This window comes from Heptranchias perlo, chromosome 1 (assembly GCF_035084215.1).
Source record: "Heptranchias perlo isolate sHepPer1 chromosome 1, sHepPer1.hap1, whole genome shotgun sequence".
NCBI classification, from domain to species: domain Eukaryota; kingdom Metazoa; phylum Chordata; class Chondrichthyes; order Hexanchiformes; family Hexanchidae; genus Heptranchias; species Heptranchias perlo.
Window position 1 is genome coordinate 102025023 of NC_090325.1, and position 13234 is coordinate 102038256.

Consider the following 13234-nt stretch of genomic DNA (forward strand, 5'->3'; position numbering starts at 1 on the left):
ATCTGAAAGACTTCTATCAGGTCACCCCTCAGTCCTCTCTTTTCTAGAGAAAAGAATCCCAACCTGCTCAATCTTTCCTGATAGGCGTAACCTCTCCGTTCTTGTATTATCCTAGTAAATCTTTTTCGCATCTTCTCCATTGCCTCTATATCCTTTTAATACTATGGAGACCAGATCTGTTCACAGTACTCCAAGTGTGGTCTAACCAAGTTTCTATACAAGTTTAACATAACTTCCCCGCTTTTCAATTCTATCCCTCGAGAAATGATCCCGTGTCTTGTTTGTTTTTTTTTAATGGCCTTATTAACCTGCGTCGCTACTTTTAGTGATTTGTGTATTTTTTTTATTCATTCGTGGGAGGTGGGCATCGCTGGCAAGGCCAGCATTAATTGCCCATCCCTCATTGCCCTGGAGAAGGTGGTGGTGAGCCACCTTCTTGAACCACCGCTGCAGTCCGTGTGGTGAAGGTTCTCCCACAGTGCTGTTAGGTAGGGAGTTCCAGGATTTTGACCCAGCGACAATGAAGGAACGGCGATATATTTCCAAGTCGTGATGGTGTGTGACTTGGAGGGGAACGTGCAGGTGGTGGTGTTCCCATGCGCCTGCTGCCCTTGTCCTTCTAGGTGGTAGAGGTTGCGGGTTTGGGAGATGCTGTCAAAGAAGCATTGGCGAGTTGCTGCAGCACATCCTGTGGATGATACACACTGCAGCCACGGTGCGTCGGTGGTGAAGGGAGTGAATGTTTAGGGTGGTGGATGGGGTGCCAATCAAGCGGGCTGCTTAGTCCTGGATGGTGTCGAGCTTCTTGAGGGTTGTTAAGCTGCACTCATCCAGGCAAGTGAAGAGTATTCCATCACACTCCTGACTTGTGCCTTGTAGATGATGGAAAGGCTTTGGGGAGTCAGGAGGTGAGTCACTCGCCGCAGAATACCCAGCCTGTGACCTGCTCTTGTAGCCACAGTATTAATGTGGCTGGTCCAGTTAAGTTTCTGATCAGTGGTGACCCCCAGGATGTTGATGGTGGGGGATTCGACGATGGTAATGCCGTTGAATGTCAAGGGGAGGTGGTTAGACACTCTCTTGTTGGAGATGGTCATTGCCTGGTACTTGTCTGGCACGAATGTCACTTGCCACTTATCAGCCCAAGCCTGGATGTTGTCCAGGTTTTGCTGCATGCGGGCACGGACTGCTTCATTATCTGAGGGGTTGCGAATGGAACTGAACACTGTGCAATCAACAGTGAACATCCCCATTTCTGACCTTATGATGGAGGGAAGGTCATTGATGAAGCAGTTGAAGATGGTTGGGCCTAGGACACTGCCCTGAGGAATTCCTGCAGCAATGCCCTGGGGCTGAGATGATTGGCCTCCAACAACCACTACCATCTTCCTTTGTGCTAGTTATGACTCCAGCCACTGGAGAGTTTTCCCCCCTGATTCCCATTGACTTCAATTTTACTAGGGCTCATTGGTGCCACACTCTGTCAAATGCTGCCTTGATGTCAAGGACAGTCACTCTCACCTCACCTCTGGAATTCAGCACTTTTGTTCATGTTTGGACCAAGGCTGTAATGAAGTCTGGAGCCGAGTGGTCCTGGCGGAACCCAAACTGAGCATTGGTGAGTAAGTGCCGCTTGATAGCACTGTTGTTGACACCTTCCATCACTTTGCTGATGATAGAGAGCAGACTGATGGGGCGGTAATTGGCTGGATTGGATCTGTCCTGCTTTTGTGGACAGGACATACCTGGGCAATTTTCCACATTGAGGTAGATGCCAGTGTTGTAGCTGTACTGGAACAGCTTGGTTCGAGCCGCGGCTCTGTACCCCCAGATCCTTCTGCTCCTCTATCCCGTTTAGATTCATTTTTTTAAGGAGTACGTGGCCTCCTTATTCTACCTACCAAAATGTACCACCTAACACTTATCTATTTGAAATTCATTTGCCAATTACATGCCCATTCTGCAAGTTTGTTAATGTCTTCCTGTATTTTATTTTAGTCCTCCTGGGTATTAACTATTACCCCACAATTTGGTGTCGTCCACAAATTTTGAAATGGTACTTCTGATTCCCAAGTCCAAATCGTTAATATAAATGGTGAACAACAGGGGTCCCAGCACCGATACTTGTGGAACACCACTTCCCATCCTGTGCCAGTCAGAGTAACTACCTTTAACCTCTACTCTCGGTTTTCTGTTTTGTAGCCAACTTGCTATCCATTCTGCTACTTGTCCCTTGACTCCATGTGCTCTGACCTTATTCATGAGTCTACTATGTGGTACCTTGTCGAAGTCTTTTTGAAAATCCAAACATATTACATCTACTGCACTATCCTTGTCTACCCTTTGTTTTATTATGTGAAGATAAGTTGTATTGAGTGAATTAAGTGAGTCCAATCGTGACTGCCGTTACTGTGAAATAAAGAAGCTTATTGATTTATTTTACTCGCCCTGCCAGATATTATTTGACAAGATTTTAATTGATGAATATACCTTTCTTTTTAAGTTGCAAGCCAATTAGGATCACTTTTGTGTTTATCCAACTGAGTTAGATACTTTGTAGGTGGGTTTGTAATGATTGACAAAGACTAGGGGCTCGATTTTGGGATCGTGTTTCCGGCGGGTTCCCAGCGGGGTGGCCCCGAAAATCCTGATATCCGGTCACGTGACCGGATCGCGACGAAATCCCGGCCACTTCCGGGTACCGCGCTGACGTGCGGGGCTGCGCGCGCAAGCCCTGCTGGTGGGAATCCCGCAGGCAATTAAAGCCAGCGGGGTTCCACTTGAGAGTACTTAACTTGCTCGTTGTGGTCAGTTAATGAGCTGAAGCAGCTGTCAAAAGAGGAAGTGTGGGATTTTTGGTTCAAGGCAGTGAGTTTCCCACACTGGGGGAAACAGTCCCTCCTCAACCAAGCGTGTTGCAGCCAGCAGCCTGTGGCAGGTGCCAAGGTGCGCTCCATGGGGGAGAGCCCTCACCCACGCAGGAGGCCACCGCGTCACATAGGGCAACCCCTGCCCTCCACCACCCCCCGCCAAGCCAGAGGACAGACCGACACGAAACCGCAGCCCCAGTCCGAGGAACCACCCACCTACCCTGCACAACCCCTCAGACCAACACCTGCCAGATGGGTGGTGTGTGGACACCCTCGGAGGACGAAGAGCATGACCAGCCCCAGCAGCCTCGCAGTCCACGCCGTCCGCCGCAGAGACGTGGATCCCCCCAACACGGTGTTGTTGCACGCCCACCTGCACAGCAGGAGGGAGGGCTACCGCAGAGAGAGACTCATCGCAGAGGGCACTACCCTCGCCACAGGGTCCACAGACCGAGGCGCAGCTCCCCGGACCTCTCCGAGCAGCAGTGCACAGGGAGGCGCAGATTCGCTCGACATGTAGTCGTGGAGATCTGCAGCCTCTTTCATGCCGAGCTGCTCCTGGCTGGCCCCAGCACCAACTGCTTACCTGTCGCTGTCAAAGTCACCACTGCCCTCCACACCTTCTCCTCCGCATCCTTCCAGGGTGCAGCCGGCTGCACCGCCGATGTCTCTCAGTCGTCTGCGCGGACGAGCCCTGCAAATACACCTGCACCTACTCTGCAGTAACACGATGGGTGGCATCAGTGGTGGGTCCTCATAGTGATACCCAGGAGCGGCCATTATTGGACACAACGGATAGGATTCGCGGAGACATGGCAGTGGTGGTGTCAATATAATGTGTGCTGTTTGTTGCTCTGAAATTCAATATAGGTAACACCCATGACAAACCGTCAGACACCCTTGTGCACCCCCTTCATGCTGACGACACGTTTGCCTTACGCTGCCTACTGCACATATGTGATGCATGCCCTGTGGCTGCAGCACAGGTGGTGGCAGGTTGAGTGAGGCTGGCCGTGAGGGAGATGCACGGGAGGGTGAGTATGGGATGGAGCAATGAGATTGTATGAGGATTGGGTTGCGTGTTAGTGGCAGGATGAGTACTGGCGAGGTGAGTAGGTGGAGGTAAGATGAGGATGGGGTTTGAGTGGGTATGAAGGGTGATGTGACAGAATAGTGTTGGCGGTGCCGAAGGAGATGTGGGGTGGGGGCAGTGTTGTGGCAGACGGAGTGTAGGGGAAAGACTTCATGTTCTCACTGCGGCTGACCTACTGCGGTCATTGCAGCGCCTCCTGCACTGTATGCAGGTGGGCCATATGTTGGTGGCGCAGGTGACCCCCTCTGCCACCTCGAGCCAGGCCTTCTTGGTGGCAGAGGCAGGCCGCTTCCTCCCGCCCGCCAGGGGGAAGATCTGTGTCCTCCCCCTCCTCCTCACCCCATCTGATGATACCTGGGGTGAGGCATCATTAAACTGGGAGCAGCCTTCCCCCTGGGCTGCTCCATGCTGCAATTTGTTCCATTGGTTGCAGCATCTGTCAGTGGAGGACTGCCCCTTTAACTAGAGAGCCTCCAGCTGACAGATCGTACTGCGCATGCGCAGCCCGACCGACGCGCAGGCCAGCGCCGTGGACCCCGGAGGAGCAGGTAATTGATTCCTATTAGTGGGTTGCCTGCTACGATCGCGTGGGCAACCCACTAATTTCGCCGAGCGTGTTGACCACGCTCCCGGAGGACCACCCGCTGGGAACCCGCAGGCCTGCTAAATTCGAGCCCTAGGAATCAATTCCCTAATGTCTTGCTTTCTTTATTATTAAACTTACAACTGAAAACACAACTACAAAATGCAGCTTCTTAAAGTAAATTTTTATAACTATGCCTTTTTTTAAAACTAAAATCCCATTAATATTTCATCAGGGCTTGTTATACAGTCTGGTTGCTGCACAAGGAAATGACAGACTTGCCTTAATGCATCTTGGATATAAGCATTATCAAGGTATTGATGGTTACCTCTTGGACTACGATATATCATATGGTTACTACATAAACATTGCACAACAGACTGTAAAAGATCGGCATGTATTCGATGGAGAACAGGTAAGTGTAATGGACTCGAATAGACCTACAAGAAAATACGTAGCTGAAAATGAAATGACAGCACTTAATTTAATTTGAGAGGAAGTCTCATCATCAGGGCTCCTTTTAAAAATCAGTTATAAAGAATTAAGAATAATTATAAGATTTTTTGTTGTTGATTTATTTTGTTTTTAAGCAGAATATTTTCGAGGGTCCTGTTTAGATGGAAGTAGTGACCCTGACTGAGGCTGCTAAATTAAGACACAAAGCTGACATGGCTAGATTACTGGCCTGTCTGAAGTCACCTGTTATATGTCTGTTGTGGTTTTGGATTGATGACCTCTCGAAACCAGATTCCCCAATGTTATTGTCAGAGCTCAGTGTGTAACACATTTTTCTTAAAAAGCAAAATTAATCATACTGTGTGTTTTTGTTTTAGAAGGGGGCTGATGTTGAAGCTCTGTTCAACAATTGAAATAATTGGGTGCATGTTATTTTAAGCATTAAAGTCCAGAAGGCCATGGATTTGTGTCTTAAGAAAGGATATATATAACTGAATTGAAGATGGACCAAGTTCAACCATTTATGCATTCCTTTTGAATACTTACGTTAAATTTGAAACATCAGTGCGTAACTTTAAAAAATATATATATATATGCACATGCAGAGTGGTGTGCTGTGTATATAGTTATAAATTGCCTGTCATAATGGCAGTTAGTGGATGGCTGGTGTGGTGTGGGAGAATCAATGTCCCACCTGAATCTATAAAGATCTTTCGTTAATACAAGCTAATACTTGTAAACACTGGCCAGGATTTTGACTCGGAGCCGGGAAGGGGGTGGGGTGGGGGGTCAAATATTGGACGGGATACCCGGAAATATGGCTTTCCCAGACATCCTTACGATTATGACATAAGGACGTCTTTTCTTTTTTTGTCGGTTTGCCGTCTGACAGGCCAACCTGATTGACAGGCTGGCCTCAGTCAGATGGGAACAGAGCAAGGAAGAGGATGTGAAAAGGTAAGTCTTCAGGTAAGTCTTAGGTTGTAAGGATTGGGGGGGCGGGGTTGGCATGGGGACACTGATGTGCATGGGAGTCACCGGGGGCGGGGGAAAGGTCAGTCATCGGAGGAGTCAGTCATGGGGGGAGGGATCGGGGGTCAGTCACTGGGGCAGGGGGGGTGGTTGCGTGATCATTGAGTGGGTCACTGTAGGTAGGCTTGTTGGGCCTGGGGGGAGCACACCTGCTTCTCCAGGCCACAAGCTGTTCCAGAAAGGCACTTGCGTGCAGTTTCAGGCCTTCTCGCCTCCTCAAAATATAAATCAAGAAATAATGGGGGCTTGTAAAAAAGGTAATGCAATAACCATGGGCGATTTTAACTTTCATTTGATTGACAAATCAAATTGTCAAATGTAGCCCTGAGGAAGAGTTCATAGAGTGTATTCGGGACTGTTTCTTAGAACAATACGTTGTGGAGCCAATCAGGGAACAGGCCATTTTTGAGCTGGTAATGAGTAATGAGACAGGATTAATTAATGACCTCAAAGTAAAGGATCCCTTAGGAAACAGTGATCATAATATGATAGAATTTCACATCCAGTTTGAGAGTAAGGATCTTGGATCTGAAACTACTGTATTAAACCTAAATAAGGACAATTACAATGGCATGAGGACAGAGTTGGCTAAAGTGGACTGGGAAAACAGATTAGAAGGTATGACTGTCGGAAAGGAGTGGCAGACATTTAAAAAGATATTTTATGACTCTCAACAAAAATATATCCCAGTAAGGAGGAAAGACTCCACGAGAAGGGTGTACCAACCATGGCTAACTAAGGAAGTTAAGGATGGTATCAAGTTAAAAGAAAAGGCATACAATGTGGCAAAGATTACTGGCAAGCCCGAAGATTGGGAAAACTTTGGAAACCAGCAAAGGAGGACTAAAAAAATAATAGAGGGAGAAAATAGATTGAGCGTAAACTAGCAAGAAGTATAAAAACTGACAGTAAGAGCTTTTACAAATATATAAAAAGGAAGAGAGTATCTAATGTATGTATAGGTCCCTTAGAGGATGCGACTCAGGAAATAATAATGGAAAACAAGGAAATGGCAGAGGAATTGAACAGATATTTTGTATCTATCTTCACAGTATAAAACACTAAAAGCATACCAATAAGGGGCAAAGGGGAGGGAGGATCTGAAAACAATCACTATCATTAGAGGAAAAAGTACTCGGCAAACTAATGGGGTCTAAAGGCTGACAAGTCCCCTGGGCCCAATGGCTTGCATCCAAGGGTCTTAAAAGAAGTGGCTGCAGAGATAGTGGATGTATTGGTTGTCATCTTCCAAAATTCACTAGATTCTGGAAAGGTCCCAGCAGATTGGAAAACCACAAATGTAATGCCCCTATTCAAGAAAGGATGGAGACAGAAAGCAGGTAACTATAGGCCAATTAGCCTAACTTCTGTCATTGGGAAAATGCTGGAATCAATTATTAAGGAAGTAGTAGCAGGACATTTAGAGACTCGAAATAAAATCAAGGGGAGTCAACATGGTTTTATGAAAGGGAAATCGTGTTTGACACATTTATTTTGAGGAAGTAACGAGCAGGGTGGATAAAGGGGAACCAGTAGATGTAGTGTATTTGGATTTCCAAAAGGCATTCGATAAGGTGCCACCATAAAAGGTTACTGCACAAGGTAAGAGCTCATGGTGTTGGGGTTAATATATTAGCATGGATAGAGGATTGGCTAACTAACAGAAAACAGAGAATCAGGATAAAGGGGTCATTTTCAGGATGGCAATCTGTAACTAGTGGGTGCCGGCGGGATTGGTGCTGGGGCCTCAACTATTTACAATCTATATCAATGACTTGGATGAAGGAAGCGAGTGTACTATGGGCAAATTTGCTGATGGTAAAAAAATAGGTGGAAAAGTGAGTTGTGAAGAGGATAAAAGTGTCTGCAAAGGGATATAGATAGGTTAAGCGAGTGGGCAAAAATTTGGCCAATGGAGTATAATGTGAAGTCATCCACTTTGGTCGGAAGAATAAAAAAGCTAAATATTGTATAAATGAAGAAAGACTACAGAATGCTGCGGTACAGAGGGATTTGGGTGTCCTCATACATGAAACACAAAAAAATAGCATACAGGTACAGCAGGTAATTGGGAAGGCAAATGGAATATTGGCCTTTTTGTCAAGGGGGAATGGAGTATAAAAGCCGAGAAGTCTTGCTACAACTGTACAGGGTGCTGGTGAGACCACACCTGGAGTACTGCGTACAGTTCTGGTGCCCTTATTTAAGGAAGGATATACTTGCGTTGGAGGCAGAGCAGAGAAGGTTCACTAGGTTGATTCCGGGTATGGAAGGGTTTTCTTATGAGGAAAGATTGAGCAGGTTGGGTCTATACTCACTGGAGTTTAGAAGAATGAGAGGAGATTTTATTGAAACATGTAAGATTCTGAGGGGGCTTGACAGGGTAAATGCTGAGAGGATGTTTCTCCCCATAGGGGAATCTCGAACTAGGGGGATAGTCTCAGAATAAGGGGTCGCCCATTTAAGGTGGAGATGAGGAGCAATTTCTTCTGAGGATTGTGAACCTTTGGAATTCTTTGCCCCAAAAAGCTGTGGAGGCTGAGTCATTGAATCTATTCAAGGCTGAGTTAAACAAATTTTTGATTAGCAAGGGAGTCAAAGGATACAGGCGGGAAAGTGAAGCTGAGGCCAGAATCAGATCAGCCATGATCACGTTGAATGGCGGAGCAGGCTCGAAGGGCCAAATGGCCTACTCCTGCTCGTATCTCTTATGTTCTTTTGTTTTCTCACGTGGTGTGAAGGAGAAGGTCCGGGAATCCCAGCCCCCAGAAGCTAAAATCCAAAGCCTTTCAAAATGGAGGCCCGCAGCCTCCTTGAAAGGTTTTAGTGACCAACCTGCCTCCTGGGAGCGGGCTGGTTGCCCGTCTCTCGTCCTGGCCTGGTGAAAACCGGAAATGGGCAGGTTGGCGGTGAGTCTGAAATTGTTGCAATTTTCAATGCACCCCCCACCCCCAACCCACCTGTGTTTCACAGTTAAAATTCTGCCCACTGTGTTCATTTATGTCATTATAAAACATTTATTGAAATAAATTTGTGCTTTTTATTAGGTTTTGTTAAAATATCTCAATAATCGGCACCTGAAGCCACAGTCACAGCACTGCTTCTTCCAATTAATTTATTGATCTTTTGTGATAGTGGTGACCTATTTGGAGAAGGACCTATGTGTCAGAGGAAATTGTCCGAGTTGAGGATGGTTGTTGTGTGTCCGGTGTGTTTGATGAGCCAACATTGAATTTGTATGTAAATTTGCATGTATGCAATATCATTAGTTTGTTTTTAACTGAATGAGGTACGTGTTTCCTACTGGTTTCGAGACTTTTACAATAGTTTGAATCACCTGAGCCTGGACCCCCATTTTGCTTCTGAAGCCAAAGCCAAAAATAATCCAAATCCTTGCCCAACCCACAGAGTTGTGTCTCACTCAGACCCAAGTAAGTTTTTTTCAATTCTAGACCTGGCTGCCAGATTGAGTGTTATATGGAGAGAGCCATTCTATTTTCGGGTGGCAAAAGATAACAGTGGCTCTCTTGTGTGACTTGATAAACATTCGCAAGCGCAACCAAAAAAAAAGCCTTGTGCCAAAATTTGCTGTAGCAGGACATTTGCCGTTAGTTAGACTTGCCCCTGCACCCTTCAGCTCAAAACCTTTTGCCCACAAAGTTGCTGGGAGTGTGAGCTGATATCAGAGCAGCGAGGGAAACAGGGTATCTAGGACCTGAATGAACAGAGCATGCAACAGGTTATCTCCTTAACCAATCAGATTTAAGGATTGGGAAATAAACACAGGAGGGAGGATGAATTAAAGTGGGTGAATCAGGCACAGAAAGAAAACTAAAGAGAGGGAAAGAAAGATTGGATTAAGAGAAAGAAAAAAGAGACACAGGAAAAGTAAGAAAAAGAAATTTAAATTTAAAATGTGACATTTAAAATCTCCCTCAAATTCAAAACCTAAAGGAATGAGACTCCAGACTTGTAATAGTTAATTTTCGGTGCCAGAGAGCTTGATTGGCAGTGATTAACACTTATCACATCATTAAAAGGGTATTTGCGCTACTAAATATCTGCGGCGAGTTTAGTTCGTATCTACTGCACAAATACAGCAACTTCATGACATTCAATGGCGAGGCAGACAGTGGAGTGGGTCAACTCGGACAGTAACCTTTGGATATTCGCATTTAACCATGCATCTGCTCCTTGCCTGAAATTGCTGTACCATTTATGCATAAATAACAGTGAGCACCATTAGCCTCACTGTTATTTTGACAGCAAATTCTGGCCCCTAATGTCATCAGATCAAATTGGCATTGACAATACCTATGTAGAATCCCACAGCGTAGACACTTGAGAATTATTTCTGTCTTTCTATGATACTGAGATTCCTCCTGGGTGATGCTTATCTCCTCCTCCCACCAACATTAAACCATTCAACACAGTGAATCGAATGTTGCAATTCTCAGGGAACAGATTAATAACATTTGGAAAAAAGTCCTAAAAATGCAAATAATTTAAAGTATTTTACTTTTAGTCCCACTCCAGAAATGTGCAAAAACTTAAAAATTCAGTCTCTTAACAATTAGAGACACTCATCACCTGTGTAAAGCAAGCAGCTAGAGAGGTTATCTGAGCAGCAGTTCCCTAGACTCTGAGTGTAGGTTTTTGGAGTGTTTTGAGGTGAACTGAGCCCCTGCTACGCTTCATCTTGTTGGCCACGGAGTGGAGTCTGGTGCTAATTAAATTGCATATTCGAATATCTCTTCGATAATGAAGAAGATTGTTAGAAGATGCTCCATCATTTGGTGATTGAACTGCATGCGTTCCTGGTGCATAGTATTTAATACTGCACCAGCAGATGGTGCTCCTGCTGAAACAGTCTTGATTCTTATAGAATCAGCTATTTGTTGTGTTAATCCAACACCAGTGCATTTTGGTCTGGCTCCAAATCTATCGGCCAGCTCACAAGTGACTAAGGAGTAGTTCCATAACTCCAACAAAAAGATAATCTGTTTGAGAACACACCATCTCTGTCAAACATGGTGATTAACCAACTCTAGTCTGAGAAGTGGATCATTCTATGGAACACAGGCCTCTAGGCTGCCTGGTCAAATATTATATCTTTCATACACCACATATTGCTGCATTTTGAAGGAACGTACCATGTTGAGCTGTCTATAGTATTTTTCAAAACTCCCTTCATTGCTTTTGTGCAGCCAAAGTAAGAGAGCTGCTGTCAGTGATGGGACAGCTTGTTAATAAAAACAGTCAGCTCAACATGTCTGGAGGGAGGTGATGTTTTCACTGAACCATCTGGTACTGTATTGGTAGAACTATTAGTTGCTCAGGTCTCTGCTAGGACATGTACCGAAAACGAGCAGTATTTCCAAGAATGATATGGTCAGACCGATGATCATTGTCTTAATATTTTACAGTGGTGGCATAATGATCTACAGAAAGATAACAAAACTGTGAACAAAACAACATTATTCCTCTAATTTAATATATAATTCATAGAGGGCACAATTCTAAAAGGGGTATAGGAACAGAGAGATCTGTGGGTATATGTGCACAAATCGTTGAAGGTGGCAGGGCAGGTTGAGAAAGCGGTTTAAAAAAGCATATGGGATCCTGGGCTTTATAAATAGAGGCATAGAATACAAAAGTATGGAAGTCATGGTGAACCTTTATAAAACACGGGTTCAGCAACACCTGGAGTATTGTGTCCAGTTCTGGGCACTGCACTTTAGGAAAGATGTGAAAGCCTTTGAGAGGGTGCTGAAGAGATTTACTAGAATGATTCCAGGGATGAAGGACTTTCATTACGTGGATAGACTGGAGAAGCTGGGGGTTGTTCTCCTTGGAACAGATGGTTGCGAGGAGATTTGATAGAAGTATTCAAAATCATGAAGGGTCGAGATAGAGTAGATAGAGAGAAACCGTTCACGCTGGCGGAAGGGTCAAGAGCCAGAGGACATAGATTTAAGGTGATTGGCAAAAGAACCAAAGGTGATACGAGGAAAAACGAGTGGTTAGGATCTGGAATGCACTGCCCTGGGAGAGTGGTGGAGGCAGATTCAATCATGGCCTTCAAAAGGGAGCTGGATAAGTACTTGAAAAGAAAACATTTGCAGGGCTATGGGGATAGGGCAGGGGAGTGGGACTAGCTGGATTGCTCTTGCATAGAGCCGGTGCGGACACGATGGGCCGAATGGCCTCCTTCCGTGCTGTAGCCTTTCTATGATTCTATGTAAGTTCAGAATAAAAATAAAATCACCCTTAGTACCAAAAAAATTAAAACATATATTGTAGCTGAAAATATGGTAAAACATTTAGATTGATGAGGAAACCACTTAGAAAAGCATTGTGCATTTTTCAAAATGCCAAGAAGTTCAACCTATATTTTTCCCAATACAATGGACACTAGGTTGGATGAACTCACTGTGCAAATTAAGATGTTTTTATAATTTTCATACATTATTTATCAAAACTATAATTGTTACAGTGTGTTTTATTTTTCTACCCTCAAATCAACGACTCCTCGCTGGTGTATGGTTCAACAGGTCCCAGTCACCCTCTTGCATCATGCTTTGTGGCCATTATTTATGTGAAAGCCGAAACAGTGAATGTTAATTGTGGGTTTTCACATGTGAGTCAGATCTTATCCTCATCTGACATTTAGGCACCCACTTCCAGCAAGGGTCGCTGAATAAGGATCTGAAGTAGGAACCCTTTTTTCTTTCTCCTATGTGTTCCAGGAGTGCTGATTCCAACCCTATCACATGATCAGTTAATTCAGCACAGATCAAGGACGGAAGCTGGGATCCTACTGGTCTATGTGGTGCAGCTGCTCACTGGACAAACGTAATCATCAGTGAAGCATGAGTGTTTCTTTAATAGCATGATTTTAGTTTTGTGGTTTGTGATTTTACGTAATGTTTGTCTTCCATAATTTTAGTTTATGTCAAAATTTGGATTTTTGGTCATGTTTTACAAATTCTTACAAAATATTTTGTCATGACTGTCTTAAAAAATCCTGTAATAATAATTTGCAACTTTTTCAGGCTTTTGTTGAACCTATAAGGCTAATGGATGATTTAGCTTTGCAAAGTCAAACTAAAGAAAATGATGACCTCTTTTTGTGGCTCAGATATCGGGCAAAACATGGTGATGCATTTGCTCAGGTAGATATTGCACATTCTTTAATAT

At 44.7% G+C, this 13234-nt stretch overlaps 1 protein-coding gene across 1 annotated transcript in view; it reads left to right on the forward strand.

Annotated features, from left to right (window-relative positions):
- The window catches only part of LOC137335469 (protein sel-1 homolog 3-like), a 67787-nt gene that overhangs the window by 29750 nt on the left and 24803 nt on the right, over positions 1-13234 (forward strand). Inside the window, exons 10-11 of the mRNA XM_068000844.1 lie at positions 4782-4961; positions 13090-13209. Of these exons, the coding sequence (XP_067856945.1) occupies positions 4782-4961; positions 13090-13209 (300 nt within the window). The remainder of the gene's footprint in view (positions 1-4781; positions 4962-13089; positions 13210-13234) is intronic.